At 39.5% G+C, this 21,518-nt stretch overlaps 1 protein-coding gene across 1 annotated transcript; it reads right to left on the reverse strand.

The window, feature by feature from the left end:
• Positions 1 to 6,613: 6,613 nt before the first annotated feature.
• ca8 (carbonic anhydrase VIII) lies at positions 6,614 to 17,935 on the reverse strand. The gene is made up of 9 exons (XM_064332952.1): positions 17,407 to 17,935; positions 14,477 to 14,668; positions 13,658 to 13,782; positions 12,150 to 12,245; positions 11,517 to 11,579; positions 10,471 to 10,519; positions 9,474 to 9,586; positions 7,434 to 7,600; positions 6,614 to 6,822 (listed from the first exon to the last, which is right to left on the reverse strand). Exons 1-8 carry the CDS (start codon positions 17,477 to 17,479, stop codon positions 7,466 to 7,468), a joined length of 846 nt encoding a protein of 281 aa, XP_064189022.1. The 5' UTR covers positions 17,480 to 17,935; the 3' UTR covers positions 6,614 to 6,822; positions 7,434 to 7,465.
• Positions 17,936 to 21,518: the final 3,583 nt, after the last annotated feature.

Here is a 21,518-nt window from a genome sequence, read left to right on the forward strand (position 1 = left end):
ATATCATTTGTATAAGCCTTTAACCAAGTTTTCCTCTGAAATTGTGACATTGATTATAACACGAAATTAAGAAATCTGAGTTCAGCAGTCCACTTTGTTCAGTGTAAAAGGATCGGATGTGCTGTTCAGCCTTCACATCTCGGATACAAAAGTGCCGAACCAGTTGTGAGATCGGAGGATTGTTGGTCTGTCTTGTGCTACGGTGCTAGAATATGCTGAGAAGTTGTGTTTTTTTAATGTGCCCTGTAGAGGCCCCACTCGTTTTCTTTTTCTTTTTTTCTTTTTTGCATTCAACTTTGACGTAATCCACTCCAGAGAGCACAATGTGGCACTGGCGTGGGTCCAGGTACAGTATGTGCAGGCAGTCTATTCCCAGGACAGAGCGGAATAACACACTGATAGGATAACAGATCTCAACCCTTTTAGCCCTGGACAAGGAAGGCTTTGAGGCCATTTGATCAAAACGAGTGTTGGCAGAACTAGGACTGTGAAAGAGTGGGCTAATAAGACATGTTTCAAAAGCGCTGCGGTTACTTCCAATCCATGGGTATGTCTCATTCTGTTCTGTCTCCTTCTTCAGAGTCAGCGGCACAAAACGAGACGCTGGAGGAAAACAAATTAATCTTCATTATTTAGTTTGCTGATTAACTGTACCACTAATGACTGAAGGCAGCTATGTTTCAGATGAGCAACTTTAGTTATACCGTTCATCACTGTGTGTCTGTGTGTATGTTCCTGTGTGGCACTTAATTAAGGGACATCTTTGTTTGTCGTGAAAGAATATTGTAATTTGCGTCTTAGAGAAAGAAAGCTATTGACATAGGTTCCTCGAGTTGCTTGTTTATTCCACATGCTTCGAAATACCAGCATTTCTCTTCATTTCTTCTTAATTAGGTCTTAATGATGTTAAGGAGATGCAGGAATTAACTGTGTGATGAGCACAGTGTGAACACTCCTGCTATCAGAGGAATGAAACACTTAATTTAGCATGACATGCAAGGTCGCATTAATATGACTACCCAATTATGTGCTCACTATGAAGTCAGGCTAATAAACACTTCTTACTAAACTACTTGCAGGATGAAAAGTCAGGTTATAAGTAATTCTATTGCTGCCAACAAATGAGAAAAAACAAATATGTAAAGTGTTTCAACAATTACACTGATTAGAAGGACTTAAAGATGGCTAGCATAGCGTTCAGAGTCCCTGTTAAAATCAGGTTTGGTGAACATGAAACCGTTTTAAACTGAGGTACTTGAACTTTGAATTCCGCATCTGGATAGAAGTCACCATGGCAACCTGTGAATTAACTTACTATTGTTCAAAGACGCAGAACCCATTGCTGATGTAATGAATTTTAAGTGTCATCTGGTAGGTGAGTGTGTCCGTGTACTGCCATATGTCACGCAGACAGCTGACGGTACTGAAATTCCCTTTCCTTTCATTTTTAACAGAGGTGCAGTTAGTTCTGCTCAATATGTACGATTTACTGCCTCATGAAACATTATCCAGTTGAGGCTCTTATACTTATTCATAATGACATCCAGTCCTCTTTAAACCCATCTTTAAATGCATCTTTCTGTCTTTAATTATGTTCTCTCATTAATGTGTTCTTCCACTTATCATGTCACTTCACGTCATGGACAAATGATATTGAATGGCTTCATTTAAAGCAGGACGTGAACTAAACAAATGTGGTTTTATTTTAGTTCATAGCAGTGAAATTGAAGTATGCACCGAGGCACAGTCAAAATAATCCCTTTGATTCAGATTTGAGTGGGGGGGGGGGGGGGCGGGGCAGTTTATTGCACCTTCACTGACACCCAGCTTATAATAAATTTCTGCCAACACTGACAGATGATTTTGTGTGTCCAATATGCAATTCATATGTGAGAGCAATCCTATTTGTTTCATTTTATTTATGTAATTCTGCAGTGTCGATTTGCACATCATCAGTAAACCAGTGAAGATGGTACAAGGAGTCTTAGAGGTGCATAAGCATACTGAATTAATAGCACAATTATATGTATCAGGATTGAGTTCAGATGGAGTCTGTGTACTTGGCAAGTGGCAAACACTGCCCTCTGGTGTTTGTAATTGTTGGTGCTCTGGTGGTTTACTTGGGTTTGCTGTTTCTGTGTACCTTTAAAGTAAATGTTGCTGCATTCCTGAAATGCAGCAATGATTTGACAAATATTGGTTCAGTTACAAATGAAAATGATTCCATATCTCTCTTTAAGAAAATATATCTAAAGAAAGTATATTTGCAGCAAATATGTCAGCTGAAAATTTACTTTAGACACATTCTGTTTTAGAGGCCTTTTCTTCTGGTAAGTAATTTAGAAGCAACCATAATATTTTGACTTTTACACATAAAAGTTTCTGAAACAAAAGTTCTTGCTCTTATGAGATAATTCTTCTGAAGCACAAATAACTCTTTGTGCTTTTACAGGGCAACAGTACTTTAAACGAAAAAGTATTTGTATTTTTGTTCACTTTTGTATTATGGCAAGAATTATCATGAACAATCTGAACTGGAAGAATATTTTTATACAGCTGTAAAAAGCTAAGACACTGAGATGTAGCCTTTTGTTTGGTTGAGTGAATAGCTGTACCTGGCTGGTTTTTGGGGTCCAAAGGCTACCATTGGTTCAGAGCTTGGCCTTTAATTTGTGCGTACAACAAATGTTTCATATGAGCGAATGTGTAATGCTTTCATAAAATACAACTTTCTTTTATTTGATTTGTGAAGTAATGGATCACCTAAATTGCACCCAATCGCCTGATTCATAATTAGAATTTTTTTTTAATAAAACAGAGAACCATTATGAGCAAGTATACTACTAAAATGTGTCTTTTTTGCTAATCCAATACCCATGTGTGCACATAATTAATGCTGACCAAATAAGAAAAACAGGTTTCATCTACTCTTCCAAGGATTATATTCTATTAGTTATATAATTGACTACAATGTGTTGTTGAAATTTCTTTTTTGGTTTGAAAGTCTTGGCATGCATGCATATTACTGTCTGTTTGCTCACAGATAGGTGTTATTCTCTTGTTTCAAGAAAAAGAAACAACAATTTTGGTGAAAACAGTTTTTTATTACAATGTCTTGATTGTTATTGCTATTGTTATTTGATGCTTTCGACACGGTCATGAGTATGATGCAGGGTCTGACAAATACAAAGTAGTCTTTGAAATGTGCGAACACGGTGAACGGTGAGTGCAAGACTGTGTCCCCCCTCCTCTCCCAGTGAGGGGTGAAGGCCAGGGTCTGCGAAGGACAGGAAGTACATCTGCACAGGAGAGATGTCTTTTGTTTTTCTGTGTGAGACTCGGATGTTTCCGTGGCACTGCCCCCTCCCTCCCTAAAGCCCTCAGTAAAGTTTGTACTGTCAACAAAGCTTCCACCCGTAATCTCATAGAAACACATTTCGCAGGAACCTTCGGAATACAGGGGGGACAACAGTTCACGCTCCGCAACGGCACTCTGGTGTGTTACTGTAAGCTTAATATGCTGTCATATACACAGCGTGTACTGTCGATGAAAATACGAGAGATCCAACATGTAAACAAATGTGGGAACTGAGTGAATCATGGGAACAGTAGAATAATGGGTTTTTCAGCCTTATTTTCACCATTAATTCTGTTTGAATATGTAGATGTTCAGTGATGGAAAATGATTCATAGCCACAAATATTATCTCTACCGGTGTATGTATTAGATTAGGCTATTATTCTGATGCTCACTATTAAAGAAAAGACACATTTTTATAGATAGCCAAAGTTAAAGATAGTTATACTTGCGTGCTCTCACACCCTATATTATATTACTCTATAATATAATATAATCTATAAGGCAATCTATAGAAATCACACTATAGATATTCACCTAAACCAGCAGCAGTGAATTTTATGTAATACAATCTACATTCATGGCTTTCTTCTGATAGAACTATCTGTGTTCTGGATATCTACATTTATACTGATGACTACTGTAGGTGTGTTTGGCAGCTACAATCCATCCAACATGAAGGTAAATGCTCCCAGGATCCTTTGCTCCCAGGCCACAGCTGTCTGTCAGAGCTTCAGCCATTACTTTTAACAATACAATGCTGTCTTTGTGAGCCAAGTCTAGGAGGCCCATTTAATATCTAGCAGAGCACTATGGAACCATTGTGTCCTCTCTCTCTCTCTCTCTCCCTCTCTCTCTCTCTCTCTCTCTCGGTCTCTGTCTCTCTTTCACTCTCTCTCTGTCTCTCTCTCTTCACTTCTCAGTGAAAAAGGAGAAAGAAATGCATTGATATTGAAGACATTCCTGTGTCATGCAGCTCTCCAGGACCTAACGACAAGAAAGATCTACAGAATGCTGAGCAGGTGTCCGAGAGTTTTCCATTGCTTTTCCGCTGTTTGTCTTGCTGTTGGTTTTAAGCAAAGCTTTTAGGGAAATGCCCCCAGCGCATTAGTATGGAAAGAAGCAGGCCTCTCCTTCCTCTCACAGACCACCCAGCTGCCCTCAGCCCCCACACGCATCCCAGCCCCCTCCCCCATCCCAGCCTCTAACCCCCACCAGCCCCCTCCCCCCAGGCTGGCCAGAGTCCCACCCGCTCGTCTATCACAGGGCCAAAACTGCCCCACAGTCTCTCTGCAGGCTCTCCTCTTTTCTCACCACAATCAAATCATCTCTCAGGAAAAAAAAGGAAGCGTTTCACCACAGTAATTCAAAACCGTTTCATTTTTGAACTGAGGAGTAGTGATACATTTATTACATTTATCGAATGTTTGCTTCCCAAGGCTCCATGGTAATTCAGTTTGGTGCCTAAATAATGTGGTCAGGAGGAAGGTGCTGTCAGTAGGATCTCCTGAACCAGCTTAGTGCTTTGTCATAGGAATGAATTAGAATAAAGAGCCTTCTGTCTAGTGCACATTCAGCATCCTCCAGACATATCTGCTAGCCAATTTATCACTAATTACAACTGCCTCGTTTAATTGAGTACTAAATAATCCCATAATCAGATGACGGCTGACTTATCTCAGGTTCTGGTCAACAAAAATTATCTAGGTTCGCTATTAATGATTAATGTTTTGATTCTGTTCGTGGGTACAGTTTTTTTCACTGGAAAAGAAAAATTCGAAATACAGACGTCAGACGTGAATGAAACTTACTATTTTCGTCACACTGATTAGATTTTGAGAATGAAAATTGCAGCTGCGGTAATTCAGAGTTAAGAGGGATGCTGTCATGGAGATGGAGACATGGAGTTCTGATATTCATTATCTACATCCTTTCAACATGTTCATCCCCTACTGCTCTGGCCCTTCAAATACAGGATGCATCTGGCTTTGTTGTGATTCCTACAGATCCATGTTTTCCTGGTTCAAAACTAATATAAATATATGGTAACCTGTTGATTCATCCTAACACTGACAAAATAATATTTTTTCTATATAAATAAATAAGTGTCCTTCCTGCTATGTGACACAACAATAGCCATTTTCACAAGAGAAACTTCAGAGAAGATGCTTTACAGAACACTGAAATAAACAAAATGACATTTTGTTTCACACATAAGCTCAGTTAAGCACAGGATTCTGAGGGGAGGCAACAGGACACTTCCTTACCTACGCACTACAGAGGAAACATGGGATCACAGTGTGATTGGCTTATTCACCATCACTGTAAAGTAAGGGAGCAGGGCTAATTCAAACACACACACACGCCACACATGCACACACACACGCGCGCGCACACACACAAGCCACACACACACATGCACACACACCCACACACACACCACACACACGGACACACACGCACACGCCACGCACACACACACACGCGCCACACACACACACGCCACACATGCACACACACACATGCCACACACACACACACACACGCACGCCACACACACACACACACACACACACACAGGCCACACACACACGCCACACACATGCACACACACACATCAATTGACCCATTTGTGTCCACTAAAAAGTAGGATACCATGACAGCTGAGAACAGAGCCCCATACAGCTCCTCTAAGCAGGAGAGACATCAACACTCCCAGCACACTCCTGACAGTCATACAGTCAGTCACTCCTCAGCAGAAAAAGGCTCTGAAATGGCACAAGGGTTCACTCTGTGCTCTACACCGGGGGCGGCTTGTTGTTTTGACCTTGCCGTGTATGTTACTTTCTTCCCTGGCGTCTTTTCAGTCCCGGCCAGTTCCGCGGTGGGTTTCCCACCGCCGTGCGCTGGTTTTCCTTTCACAGGGCTGTTCCGCACCGCCGGACTGTACTCCCTCTGCTGCAGCGAGCGGGAGAGCCTCGCCCGCTTAGGGAAGAGCGATACTGTACCTGCTGCACTGTCACAATGTTCATTAACCTAACCCTGACAGATCATGTGAGTCCATAAGGGATGCTTTGCATTAGGGGTGTATAAACAGTATCTGTATTCTGTGTGTGTGTGTGTGTTATATTGTGGTATTGTGCATGGAAAATTATCATTGTTTCATGTTCACTTTTTCTAGTCTCATCTTCCAAATGTCTTCAGAATATCGTTGGTCAACTTTGAGAGGAAAAAAATATCTGTGTAAAATATGGATACACCCCTGCAATGCATCATTAGTATAGGCAGTCTGTCAGAGTTGATTTAATGCTAAGAATTTTGCTACACGTTAAGATTCTTCATCTTCTAATGGTGAAGCAGGAGAAACACACCTTCAGACTCAAATACTAGTAAACAGGCACATTCGAATCCGATGCCGAACAGTTCACTGCCGCCATGTCATGCGTCTTGTTATTTTGTTGGTTTCTGTGAATAAAATCATTTGATTCCTTTAGAATTCATCAAGAACGATTGGTTTCCTTCCCAATTCATGGGCCAAACTGACTTAATTTCTGTGTGCCCTCAACTGGGGCAAAAATTATTTCTATTTTAGAATAGTCATTCTGCATACAGACTTCAAGCATTCCCCAGTGACCAATAAAATAGATAGTCTTCAATTCATCTCTAAAGCAATTCAACTGAAGCCCTAGATTAGACAGAAATGGGTTACTACAAACGTGACCTCTTTACATTGTTTTGTAGTGCGGAGGACCTATGGGAGCATTTGTCCTCTTTTCAATAGAGTATGATTTTTAGAAGAGGTCATATTTTTTGCTATTATAGTAGGATAGCTTGGGAAAATTGCATTTCATGATTGAAAGAGAAGACAGTCTCTTTGTACATATCAGATCTTAGCCCACCGGCATTTCTGAAAAACATTTTTTTATAAAATAGAAATGCTGTTACAAGTTTAATTTTTCTATGCTGTCGACTCGCATTACAGCACAGTTCATCACAGATGTAACGTTACGTTTCCAGGGATATTTATGAAAGTACCCATTACAAGGCAATTGGTGCAATAACTGGCCTGTACTTACTTATGATGGATAAAGTCCAGGGTCACTGATGCCTACTGGAAGGCTGCTCTGACCACTCTGTCACTGAGGGGCTGGGTCGGCCGGAAGTTGTCACCCAAAATGCCGTCATTGCCTTCTAGGAGCTCCGCCCCTTTGACATGGGACCTCAGTCTCCGAAACTCCTCAATCTGTGGGAGGGGGTGACAGGGGTCCAGCTGATCGGCTCAGTAGGTAATTGCGATTGATTGCATTAGACGTGTTCTCAGGTCTTCATAACTGGGCCTTTTGTGATATGCATGCTTACTGTAACAACCCATGTGGAAAAATTGTATACTAAACATACTTGATATAAACTTTAATTATACTTCAAGTATTCTTAAATGCAAAATCATATGATTCAGGTATACTTCAGTATATTATATTTTTCGCAGCAAAGATGTAGAAATACACTGTCCATCACAGTCAAGGCTTAAAATGCGGGAGGTCCCCTAAATATAACCATGACTATATATGCGTGTGTGTGTGGGTCTGTGTGGGTCAGTATGAGTATTGATGGTTGTTTGTGTGTCTAGTTGAAAGAGAGAAAAAAAAGGAATATACAAGTGAAGGAATATGTGTCATACCAATATTTTGGCAATGAATGTGCATCTTGCATGGCACAACAAAGACCGACTGTTTCGGTATTTATTTCTAGAAATGTGAAGTGTGTTTGCAAAAAGTCATGACCTTTGATTGCAATGAGTAGGACTTTATCAAGATTAAACCACAAGTCTGCAGAGATAGTCGGCAACTTTATTCTAAAGGGAAGTTCCAGAAAACCGTGTCATGTGTGACACAAAATTTCTTATAAGATAAAGGGAATAGTTACAATGAATCTCTAATTTTTAACAATGAATTTTTTTTAAATAGGTGGCCAGCCAAACAAGTTCAAAAGCATACAAAATAACGAGCTCATATCCATCAAAGGCTAGGAAGTTAAGATTAATAACCTGGGTATTACTGAGTCGAGCAGCACTGCTTTCTCATTTTAAAAAGTGAGGAGATATTTCAGCCAGCCCGGGTAAAAAATGGAAATCATTCCGTTTGATATCCTGCTCTGGCCCACTAAAAGAGTTTTACAGCCTCAATACCACAGCCGCATGAAACGATTTCTCTTACACTGACAACTAGCAAATAGTATAGCCCAAGGCTATGACCAGGCTCGGCCTGATGGTCAGCTAAGCGTGGCGGATTTATTAATGCTGAGACTCACGGTAACCCCCGAATGAAACCCGCACGAGGAAGCTATTCACAGCGATACATTTTACTGGCAACACCTGGGTGCCCATTGTTCCTGTACAACAGCTGTGTCAACGACCATAAAACACCAGAGTCACACTGCTAGCCACCAGGAAGGTGAAATCAAGGCCACAGTGACTTTCAACGGCAAAAAACTGCCCACCCAATTACGATTGCCGTTGGTCAGTTCACTTTTTAATGCCTGATTTTCCTTCTCATTGTTTTGATTTTCACGTGGAAGACTCTTTCACTGAGGCAGCAAAAAGTTGTTTGGTTTATGACTGCTTCCCTTGTTCATGTTTTTAGCATCCAAAAACAACAGGGACCGCTCTGAGCACACTCTGCTGCAATCTGCATTAATTAAAAGTTGATTGTGATTAAAAGGGGCTTGTGCTACATACATTAATTTGGCCTTCAAGTGCTTTCTCAAAGACTCAAAGTCGCAAAGCTGGGATCTAACACTTTAGCAATTACCCTAGTTTTTATCTTTAGTCCCAAGAGCTTTTCATTGATCACAATTTTTTTTTCTTCTCCAATGATCCCCTTTAAAAAGGGAACCAGTGGCTTATTTCGTTCGTGACATTTGGGCCATCGTGATTCAAAGGGAAGGCAGTAACCTTATCTTGAAAGAGGTGTGTAATGATCCCAGATACTTAAAAGCAGGTAGAGTACATGAGACCAGGAGGGGATGGGACGGGGGCGGGGACGGGGGCAGGGGGGTTGGGGCGGGGGACACACACCAGCGGGGACACACCGGGGGGCTTGGCTTGGTTGCTATCCTACCTGGAACTGTGAGACGGTCAGAGGGTAGCGGTACAGGATCCACGTGACATTCTCGCTGCAGGGCGGCATGGTGAGGGAGCCCTCATAGACCCAGTAATCCCTCAGGAGGGGGTCTGGGAATGGACACACTGTCACAGGGCTATTCTTACTGGCACAGCACTGACCTGACTGCGGGCTTATTTGACCCGGTGAAAACCTCTATGGCTTGTCCATGTGAAGGGCAAGTGTTTGGTCGGATGTACCAAGCATTTGTTCATCTATGACGGGCATGTCCAATCTCATCCGAAAAGTTGCCGGTGTGGGTGCAGGTGTTTGTATTAGCCCAGCACTACAACACCCGATTGAACTATTTAACTAATAATGGTCTTCAATCAAGACCACCTTGATAAGTAGAATCAGGTTTCTTAATGCAGGACCCATATCAAATAAGATTGTACACCCCTAATCCACATAAATCATAAATCATAAGTCATAGAAATCTTATAAATAAGTCAAATATGTGACTTGATCTGTGTTTGTTTTAAACCTCAAAACCTTCTACTGTTAAACACATTTCATATTAATTTATTTCAAATAAAATATGAATGGTCATAATAGGGTCCGTTATTGATACTAGGCCTGCTACAGAGGAAATCCCTGGATTGACCTCAATGTGAAATGAGTACGCATTCACATTAGTATACATGAGTCACTGAGGGGCTCAGGACCGTCTAGCCTCATTTCCTATTGTTGGTTATTCAGGCAGGTAGAAAGCAGGGAGGGAAAGAGATAGAGAAGGAGCCACAGTTCACCCAGCGTCACGGCAGAGAACAAACATCCGCCCACGAGAGGGGGGACTAGCGCATTGCTCGAGAGTCGGACACCCTACAGACAACGCCACGCATCTCGCTTTAGTTAAACAAGTGCAAGTACTGTAAGCATATGATGAGTACCATTGCCCTTAGTATGATTGTGATACACTGGTGATATTCCATTTACATTTCAGTTTAATACTTACCAGGGAGTAATGTGTTAGGGTTAAAGCAGGGTATTATTTTGGTCTTCCCCTATTGAGACAAAACAAAAGATTTATTTTAAACTTAAGAGAGAAAAAAAGATATTGCACCCCACACAGTTACCTTGTAGGACTTTCTTATAGTAGAAAAAATACATTATATAGGAATGCACACATTTTAAATGTTTGCCAGCACCTCTGGAAAAAAGGCACTGACTGTGACTACTGACTGAGAATTCATAAGAAATTGAATTTTGGGTAAACTAAGACCTCTGATAACTGCAGTTGTCTCAGCCTTGTAAAGAAATGTTGTCCAGAAATTTCTAGAAGAGCAATGACTCTTTGCAGTCTTTGCATGACCCACATGACTAATAATTGTCTGAATCTCAGATTAAGTGGACATTTGTATATATATATTTTTATATTTTACATTGAACGGTCATTCTGTTGTCCTGTGTCAAAACCTGATTGTGCTGTGAGTGTGTGTGTGTGTGTGTGTGTGTGTCAGGAGATTTTGGCTGTATTATAGTCCATGTGATCTGTAGTGAACACCTTATTGAGTCTCCCTTGTTACCTACAGCTTGGGTCTGGTTAATCCTGGTCATGCTTCCTATGTACATGTGCAAATTCAGCTCACATGTTTCCATTGATCCTAGATCTGATCCAATTATTGCAATTAACTGGTCAAATCCCTCTCCTGCTCCTACTAAGAAGGAACCATTGACATGACTAACGATATGTGGAAGGTTTTCATCTGGTGTACACTCAGATGTACAGTACAAACCAATGCATCTTTATGATTACACGCTGATTATATAAAGATTCTGAAGCTTTCGTAGCAGTAGCCATAGCAGCTGTTAAGCCTTTCTGGTAAGTTCCCAGTTGGCAAGGAATAATGTTCTTGGGGCCTGTTTTGGTGCCTTATCTCACAATTCAAGCACAAAATGGTAGATCTCTTAGCAACTGTGCCAAGTCCCATTCAATCTAGACCCCTCATTCACTTTAACTATTTGCCGTAACAACAAGAAAAAGCGAGATCCATTGTTCACCTTGTACTGTAAGTCCTGAAGCACCTCGGTTACTGCCTTCAGTCCTAGATGTTCTTTCCCTATCTGTCAAACAAAGGGGAAGGAAGAAATGAAAACAATGGGAGACTAGGAGAGAATAGGTGCATCAAACTTCATAGACAATCTCAACATGGGCTAAATAATGGCAAGCAAATTTCAGATTGTAGAGGTGTTAACATCTATTTATTATTGGTGAATTCATTTACCAGCGTATATATAAAATGCAAAACTGCTTGCATCCAACTACATGTCTGATTCATCTTATGGCTGCTATGAATTGTTGCTAAAGCATGATTATTGCTTTCAGGTGCATAAAAGCACAACTGCTTCAGCAATACAACTATGTAGCGATTTACCTAAATTCTCTCTATCTGGTAGCTTAGCAAGTCTTCATGGTTAATATTGCAAACTTGTTCAGCTTGGACAAATGAATTTAAGGAGCAGTTACTGTTCAGTGAAAACACATGAGCAAATTCACATGATACTGAAATAAAAGAAGAAGAAGAAGCAGAAATGATTACTGTGTTTCATTTATGATTGTAAAATGTGTTTAATCAGTATTCTGATGTCATCTTTCCTGTATTTACTCATTCCGATGTCAGCCATAGTCATTACCTGTACAAATAAAGCAATCGTGAGAATGCCATTTCTCTTTCCCAAAGCCTCGTCAATGCTGCTGTAGAGTGTACTGTTCCAGTGGATCAGATGGAGCTGAAAAGAAAAACATTTAAAATACAGTTTATAGCACAACCAGTTACCACTTGATTTTGAAAACTCTACTGGATATGGATGTCACCACTGAAATTTGGTGATGACCATACAGAAATCATCTACAGAGCAATTTTAAGGGAATAGCATTCAAAGTGAGGGTGTGCATAGTAGCGATAACTTTTAGTTTTTAATAAATAAAATATTTTTGTAAGTGTGCAGTGCAGATAACTTAGAAACTGTAAATGTAACATGATTTTTCATGTTTTTTGAGCAGGAGCTAAAATCTAGAAGTGTAGAGGGGTGGAATATTGGTTGAGAAATATTTTGACATAAATGAACTAGGTTAACCTCAAAATAGCTAAGGTTTTACCCTGATATATCATTGGTATGCTGGCTAGAAAACTATCACTTTTATGTAGTAAAAGTAAATGTAGCCAGGTTTTCACCTAAACACCTACACAGTGTTTCACTGACTTTTCACTGCATAAGTGTTCATTGGGATATAACCACACAATCTTTAGATATATCTGCATTTGAGGATTAAGGTCTTCCCAAAAACCACATGGAATATTTATGTCAGAAAAGCCTGCCCTCTAGCAATCAGGTGAATAAACAATTGATTATATGTGTCATTTGTACCAACAATGTTCTGGTACTTAAGCAGGTACTTTGCTGTTCTCTCTCTAATGGCCTTCTTTGAACCACCTGTTCTTATTCCTGAGGCAGACTGCAGGTGGCAGCTTCAAGTGATTGCTTTGTGTATTCGCACAGCTGTTCATGTCAGGGTCTTAATGCTGGGGTTTGCAATGTCATCTTACTCATGATACATAATAATAGTATTCAAGGAAAACCATATCTTTTGTAGACTTTAATGGTCTAATGGCACATATGTAATTTTTTAAAACAAGTTTCCGTTAAGAGGGTTGTTTTTCTTTTTCCTCTACGGGTGTGAATGCACTCTCAATGAAGGTAAAGTAATTCAGGCAATAGGAAGGCTATTTTTATATATGCAGTCTTGAGTTAGTTTAGCCTTGGTCAAAACCTATAACCAGGTGGGCATACGTTTCTACTCATTTTTCTTTTTCTTTTTTTGCATTCACACTCCTCCTTCATGACATTTAAAAATCATGCTTTAAAAATAGATTTTTTTTCTTAATAGGTTGTTCACAAAAAGGTAAGCATGTTCCCCATGAAAGGCCAGTTGATGGCAGCCATTTTGAGCAGCATTCCAATTGAGGGAAAATAAGCTTTTTATGGATGCCAGCAAAAGTGAACTAAAGTGAATGCTATCTAGAACATGTCCACAGTTAAAACCCAGAAGGCACTGAAAGTGTAAAGGACCACTGCCCCTCCCTTGTATTAGGCTTGACTGCAGCTGATGATGGCAGTAATCACGTGGGTGAGGGCATTACCTCCATTGGAAAGGCCTTAAAGTTGACAGTGTGCTCTGAGCCTCTCTGGTTCTCTTTACCCCAGTGGAAGCGGACTTCGTGCAGCTCATACTCATGGTCACTGGGAAGCGGGCCTCCTGTGACCACTAAAACAGGAAGACGGTGACAGGAAGGTCAGCGAACTTTAGAAAACTTATTTTTATCATTTGAAATCCATGGAAAATGCCACGATTTAAGGTATTTTCAAAACTTAATTTGTGAAACCTAATTTGTTCTTTTTTAGTGGCAGCAGACATGATTAAACTGAGAATTTTCTGTTAGCTAGACCTGTAGACATAAAGCTGTTTGATCATTCTATTAGTGAGGCGGAGGACATTCTGTTGTTGAAATTAGCCCCATTTCCCACTGACAAGCACTCAATAACAGAACTGGCCTTGATAGTGGAAACGTACTAAAACAGGTCGCACAGCTGTCATCAATGTGCCACCCCTTTAACGGGGACACCAGAAGATCGTCTTAGTAAATCTAAAGGTTTCATAAGCAGCACAATGAATTTCAGTGAATGAACCTCCAAATGATTAAAGGCTCTGACAGGGCCAAGGCTACACTGTAGAAACACAAGGTTGGCATCGCCTGATAATAGCCTTGGCAAGTCTTTCTGTTGGTCCCTTCACATATGACATCACAGATTCAGCCTAAACCATTAAATCCTCCTCCCCTCTGATAGCAAGAGCTTGGAGAGGGAGGGGATTGTTGAGCCTGAATTGGGGGGGTGGAGGGTGGACTTTTCATCTGAAGGAAGGGGTTAGGGTTGTACAGTATTGGAGGATTTGACCACACCTGATTTTGATCGCAGCATTATCCGCACGGTGTGCCCATCGTTAATGACTTCGCAGTCGCGGCACACCACATAGTTCGGCGAAAGCCGCACCTCCAGCAGCCTGGGGTCATAGCGGGCCTCCCTGGAATTCAGATTTATGGGAGACTGGTACTCTCCGTTGGCCTCAGGGAACAGCAGCCCCCACTCCACACCTGGAACAGAAATGTTCAAACTGATTTTTATTTTTTTTTTTTTAAAGATTCACAATCAAATTTTCTCCATGTGAACACAACAGTTCAATTGATTCTCATCCAGCTGTATGAATATCATTTTTCAGACTTCATGGAACCCCATTTATAATAGCCTAATGCATTCACAGATCAGTAACATACAAAGCAGTCTCAGTTGTTGACACCTCAGTACCTCACATTGTGGCCAACACAAAATGCTTTGCTGAGGAACACCCACACAAAACCATTTTAAAAAAATAGCCAAGCCAAGATAAGTATGTATCATTTAAATCTGTCCGCTCACGTCATATTTCAATCTTCCTGTTTAAAATGAAGAGATAAAAAAATATAAAAACAACAAAACCATTACTCTTGACAGAGAGGAAGGAAGTCCATAAAAGCCTGTGGTGAGAAACCAGGTCAAAATAAAAACTTCTTAAGAAAGTATGTGACCTCCTGTTGCTAACCTACTTTATAACACCTTTTATAAAATAGCTACTATGGAAGGTAGGTGTAAAGAGTGAGTGTTTGCTTGTAATGATCCTCATCCTTATTTTCTTTTGTTTTGCGTCACAGCAGTGTGATGTGACATTGATAAAGTCAATCAATAAACATTATTTCAATGTATTTCACATGGTAAATTTCACCATCAGTAGACATGGTCCCTCCATGTCTCCTTGGCATGTAGCCATTAATTTGCTACACAGATGCACCGCGCGGGTTGCACGAAACTAACCACTAGCGTGAGGGCCTACTTTCTGAGTGTAATTCAGAGCACACCTCTTCTCCGTAGAATTCTAGTAGTACGAGGCCTACTGCACAAACAAGGTAAGCTGATCCAGGGTGGCTGAGAATGGAATTTTTGTGTATTTGACAAGGCTAAAGTGCGATTGTTTATACATACACTGGGCTTTAAGTCACTGTGGTAACAGCCACAGATGTGGGTTTGGGGTGTTTTGTTCTCAGTGCTGCTTGCATAATTTTTCTACAACCTTCAAGTTGCATTGCTTGTTAGTAGGAAGATAAATGTTATCATGTTTTAGTTTTCCTGTTCAATTGTGAATTAATTAGAATCTTTTTGTGAAATTTCCAAGAAAATTTCCCTCTGGGGACAATAAAAGTATTGATTGATTGATTGATTGATAGATTGAAATGCAAAAAAATAAAAATACACCCTCAGCAGCCAGTCTAGAGCAGTATAAATTGTCCACATCATCATTAATCGGCTCAGTTAAATATTTAGTGCTAAATCTACAAATAGAGCAAGATTTACACTGAGGATATTTAGTCTCTGTTGGACCCACAGAGCTCTGTTAAATTTAAATTAGCACCAAACATTTTACAGTGTGCAGTAAAACTCTTAAATTGTATTTGTATTTTTTAATGCACCTTAAATAGCAGAGTTGAAAAGAAATGTGTAGTTCAAGCATGTCTCCAATTTACATTTAAGGTTGACTTCACAGTGGGCTGTTGCATATTTTTAGAGAATAGTTTGACCAGTTTTACATGCCAAGGAATTTCAACCACTTTTATTATTTTCTGTCATACCTGTGTTCAATAAAGCATTTCTATACATTAGCCGTAATTTTGGTGTCATTCCAAATATGAATAATCATAGACTAATACTAGATTCCTACATTTATTATAGATATCTTTTTTTTTTTTGTTTTAACATATTTTCTACTCAGGAAGAATCACAAGCCTCTCCCTGCTTGTGGCAGCAGGGGGCACTCATAGTCAAGATTGAAAGAATGCGATGAGACTTGGAGACTAAATAGTGTTCGATAAACAGACATTTTCTTTCATACCTTTTAACATGTTCAACAGAAAAAAGGTTTCTGCTTTGTCTTCCTGGGTGCAGAGTTTGCACACATACATGTGCTTATGTCTCAGGAAAAGAGCCACAGGATGTGTGTGGCTATGCAGTGTCTCTACTGCAATTTATTCGCCTGTATGTGGGTCACGCATGTTTTTTAGGACACTCATGGCATCCCTGGGTAACCACAGTGGATGGAATAAAAAAAACTAAATTACACGACTAACCCAGATTATCCTGTGATTTCTGCTCAGTGCATGTCTTCAAGTAATAACCAAATTCACACTTAATTTTGCAGTTAAAAAAGGACCCTTTAAGACATTGTTCTGGTATTACATGGACCCAAAATCTGTCTGTAAATAATAGCTCCTACAACCTTCCTGAAGATTATATTGAGAAACAAATATGGCTCACAATCTGTATTGACAGAAAAAAACACTTATTTCAGTCAAGCAGATGGCCCTGTCCCTTTATAACAGTTGTGTATCTTCTTCACTTACGTTGCACTGGTCAAGTTAAACAGAGAAACATGTATTTAATGAATGCAGAAAAATACATTTGGATATTGTTTTTTCACGGTGACAAGCTGAAAAGGATTTTGAACCAAGTTGTAGGCTAATTATTTGCATCTTTCTCACTCACTTGATGCTCAGAAGGTTCCAAAGTCCTCTTAAGTCCTCTGTTGGATAAGAGGGCTGTACCATTCAAACAAGCTTTATTTGAGCAGATCCAACGATGAGCTATCATCTAACTGGAAAATGTTTTTATATTTTAACATAAAATACATTTAAAAGCCTGGTTACACCATTCAGTTTAAAACATTATCATAGGACTGACTACAGTTTCTCACATTTCTGTAAATTAGAATAAAAGAGACATATGCAGTCACTCATAAAGACCTTACCTTCTTCATATCCCCATTCCAAATCATCCTTTTCAGGATAGTAGTCAGATTCTTCAATCGTGTGGTCAGCCATTGGATCTGATACTTCTTCAAAACTTTGTTCTGAAGAAACTGAATATAAATCTTCTGTAAACTTTCTCTCCTTTCTTTCTTTTTGTTCTAATCAAAGTTAAAAAGTGAACGGGTGATAATATCAAATGCTGCCAGGCCTCTCTGATTTCTTTCTCCGGTGCAGGTGAACAGTTGATGTATGTGCACTCTGATATAGGAAGTCTTTGGCGAGAATGGTGCACAGGCTTGCAACACTGGAGTTTCTTTTTTTCCCAGAGAAAGAGAAGGAATTCTGAGAAGCTGGCAAATTGACAGTCTTGACTTTTTTTCTTTCTTTCTGTAATTCGCTCTTTCTTTCCCTCTGTCGGTTTCCTTCTTTCAGTGTTGGCAGAGTTGAATGAAGGCTGCAGCACAGTGTCACCAGAGAGAGAGTGTTGTACAGTATATAACCCTCTCAACCTGTCTGCAGTGTTTTAATCTCTCACTGAGGAAGTGGCACATGGTCTGCCTCCTCAGGCTCCAGGGGAGAAGCGCTCTGATTGGTTGGGCAGACTGTCTGCTCTTCAAACAGTGGCAGCTTAAAATAGCTCTGCAACTTATTTTACATCTTTTTTAAATGTTACGGTAAAAAGGCTACTTGCAGGTAAAGGCATGGGCTTAAGCCATTGTATTGGAATGTTGCTCTTGGCCAAAAGGCCAGAATTACTCCCACAAAGCAGGAAGTGTGTTGTTTTTAAAAGACACCCTTTGAGGTGGGAGCTCACATGAAAAAGAAACATCTCTGTTCTGTGTTATTGTTATCTTTGCACAATCATGAGATGATTTAGTGGAAATGAATATGGAGATACATTACCAGGAAGACCACTGAAGAATGGTTGATAGTTATGCAGCTTATACTGAGTTTTTTCTTTAAGAGAACAGTAATTCAGAAACAAATATCTCGTTTTTGCACACATGTATAGTATGTAATCAAATAATATCTAACAAACCCAGTACAGATCACATAAGACGCATCCTTTCTATTCTTACAAAATTAGACTGAATGTGTATAGCTCAATTGTGGGAAATCAACTTGAATGTGGTCATTTTTGTGATTCATGTATACTTGCTTATCCAGCAGAAACCAAAAACTGTGATAGTGTTACGAGTCATTCTTATTAGATATTATTGTAGTGAGCTTACGAACGTATTTCAGGGATCTGCCCCAATTGAGAATTCAATAAAGACACAATAAGAATTCTAACGACATTGACTAATTTAAAGAAAATAAATGATGAATGGATAATATATAATAAAAACAACATTTAAAATAACACAGAAATTATTAACAATTAGAAAACAGGTAGATAATAGCCAGCGATCATCCAAAAAAGAAGGGTCCCTCTTAAAATGAGATTCTAATGCGTCTAATGGTGGTCTGTTCCAACATTTGAGGCCCAAGCTGCCTCTTTTATTTTTTTATTTATTTCTTTATTTATTGTTTGTTTTGTCTTGTTTTGTTTTTTGGAACACACTGCCCTTTTTCTTGAGCCTTGGGACTGCTGGCAACCCTTCTAGGTAATCTTGAATCTTCACCAGCATGTCACTGAAATGGTGGCAATGCCTTAGTACAGTAAATAATCAGTTGCGCAATAAAGCCTGCCATCTAGTGGAATATAGGGAACATAACATGTCCTTTAGTAAAACACAATAAACACAGAAAAATTGCAATTGTTTGCAAAATAACAAGCTTCATAATATGCAAAAAAAAGAAAAAACTAACAAGCTAAATAATAATTACTAAGGTCTGTTTTGGATTTTGAATTTCTTGATATCTTATTACGATGTACTGTTATGCATTTAACACGTTTGGAGCAATATTATGCCCCCTAGTGTCAAAATACGGAGAACTTGACTTCAGTCTTAGTACCTTTTTAACAGTCTGGAATTTAAAGTTTTGTTAATTATCAAAGGCAAATAAATATGGTAAATAATAATGAAATCAAGGTTTAATCTCTCTCCGCAATCTCTTATATCAAATACACTGTATTATGAAAATAACCACAATGTATAAAATGATATTTATTCATCGGTTCCTTAATATATTCATGATCTGTTTTCCAACCCTTCCACTTTCTGCATTAGCTCATACATCACAGGCTTCTTTCCATTACAAAATCATTTGATGTTCTTTAAAAATCTCTATAACTCCATTTTACCACAAATTATCTGCTGGCTCATCATGCATTCTGATTGCCTCATCTCTTCATAATCTTTCTTTTTTATGCACTCTAGAACCATACTATGCGTTTGACAGATTAATCATATTTCCTCTCTAACCCCAGGAGCTAATGTTGCAATTACAGTAGTACCACCGTGTTTTAAAGGCAGATGATTCTAACAGGATTGTGAGATTAACATTTTTATCTATACCAATGGCATTTGGTTTTCTAAAATGTGGAAAAAGCACACATCCAGGACAACCCATTAAACTGTGTGTTAAAATACCTCCATACCTCGTGTACCATTTCAGCACACTTTTTCTGCTTTATTTATCATCTGTGAGTAAAAGGGGCATTGGCAATACTTATAACAGTTTCTAACACCATCATTTTTCTTTGTGATGTCATTTTCTATGCAGATGTCTGCCTAAAATGCCTTGGAGGTATGAGTAGGACTTTTGGATGTTGAAACAAATCACCAATTCACCAATTTAACTCAAAATTGTCAGTACAAGTCAGCATCATATATCAGTTCTGCTTTTGCAAATCATTCTATACATATACTGTTGGCAACAAACAAACATGTCCTTGTGGTTAAATTTGTCCATAAACACAAATGACTAATAGAAAAAATAGTGTGGGAAAGTGAGGGAAGGCTTTTGTTTGTATAGCCTACTGTATGCATTGAAGAGCCACTTACTGTAGGACTGATGGGATTAGTTGACAGCAACCTCGTCGGTTTTTAGCAGATGTCACTGGTCACTGGGTGTTTTCACAAACTTGCATAAGGTGGATACTTGTTCAAAACATCACATATTGCTGCATATTTTATATTTATTTTCATGTAATGTATCACTTCACTTCGTAATATAATTCTTGACCTTCTGACCCTGGTAATACAACCTCCCCAGACATTCCCATGTCACCCCCCTGCTCACTGACCTCCACTGGCTGCCTGTTATGGCTCGCATCAAATGTAAGACTTTGGTGCTTGCATACCAGGCAGCCAAGGGGTCAGCACCAGGATACATCCAGAGGATCATCAGACCCTACACACCAGCCAGACCTCTCCGTTCTGCCACCTCTGGACGCTTGGCACCTCCCCCTCTTCGTGTCTGTACTTCCCGTTCACGTCTGCTGTCTGTCCTGGCCCCTCGCTGGTGGAATGACCTTCCCGTGGCGGTCAGAACAGCAGAGAATCTGACTACCTTCAAGCGCAGACTAAAGACTCACCTCTTCAGTCTGCACCTCTCCCCACCCCTCCCTAGCCTCTAGTTTAGCTCAATGTACCTAGTTAGGCTAATGCGATCACGTTAGTTTTGTATTTGGCAGGATTCTTTTTGTCTGATTCTGATTAGGCAAATGTGATTTCAGTGCTAGTTTTGTACTTGGCAGGATTGTTTGTTTGCTGAACACGTTACCCTACAGGGTTGGAGTCCTGATCTATGTGGTCACTTCTGGAACTATGATCTTTACTTCACTCTAGTGTGCTTTTTCTGCACCTCTGCACCTTGAACTGATGCACTTGTTGTACGTCGCTCTGGATAAGAGTGTCTGCCAAATGCCTGTAATGTAATGTAATGTAATGATAACCCAATTTCAATTTTATATGAGATTTTTTATGTGAAAAAAAAACGTGTACATAAAATTTTTTTTTATCTAATCACTACATTTTTGGCCACTGAAATCATAGAATTAAGCAGGTAATTGAACAACCATAGAACATGAACTAATAACATTTTACCATGAACCTCAGAACAGAAAGTGCATACATAAGGAGATTGGCATATGCAATAAATTAGTCAAAGAAAATTATGAAAATCAAAATTAAGGTCAATGGCAGGTCCTTAACAGATCTTC

This window comes from Anguilla rostrata, chromosome 4 (genome assembly GCF_018555375.3).
Source record: "Anguilla rostrata isolate EN2019 chromosome 4, ASM1855537v3, whole genome shotgun sequence".
NCBI lineage: Eukaryota > Metazoa > Chordata > Actinopteri > Anguilliformes > Anguillidae > Anguilla > Anguilla rostrata.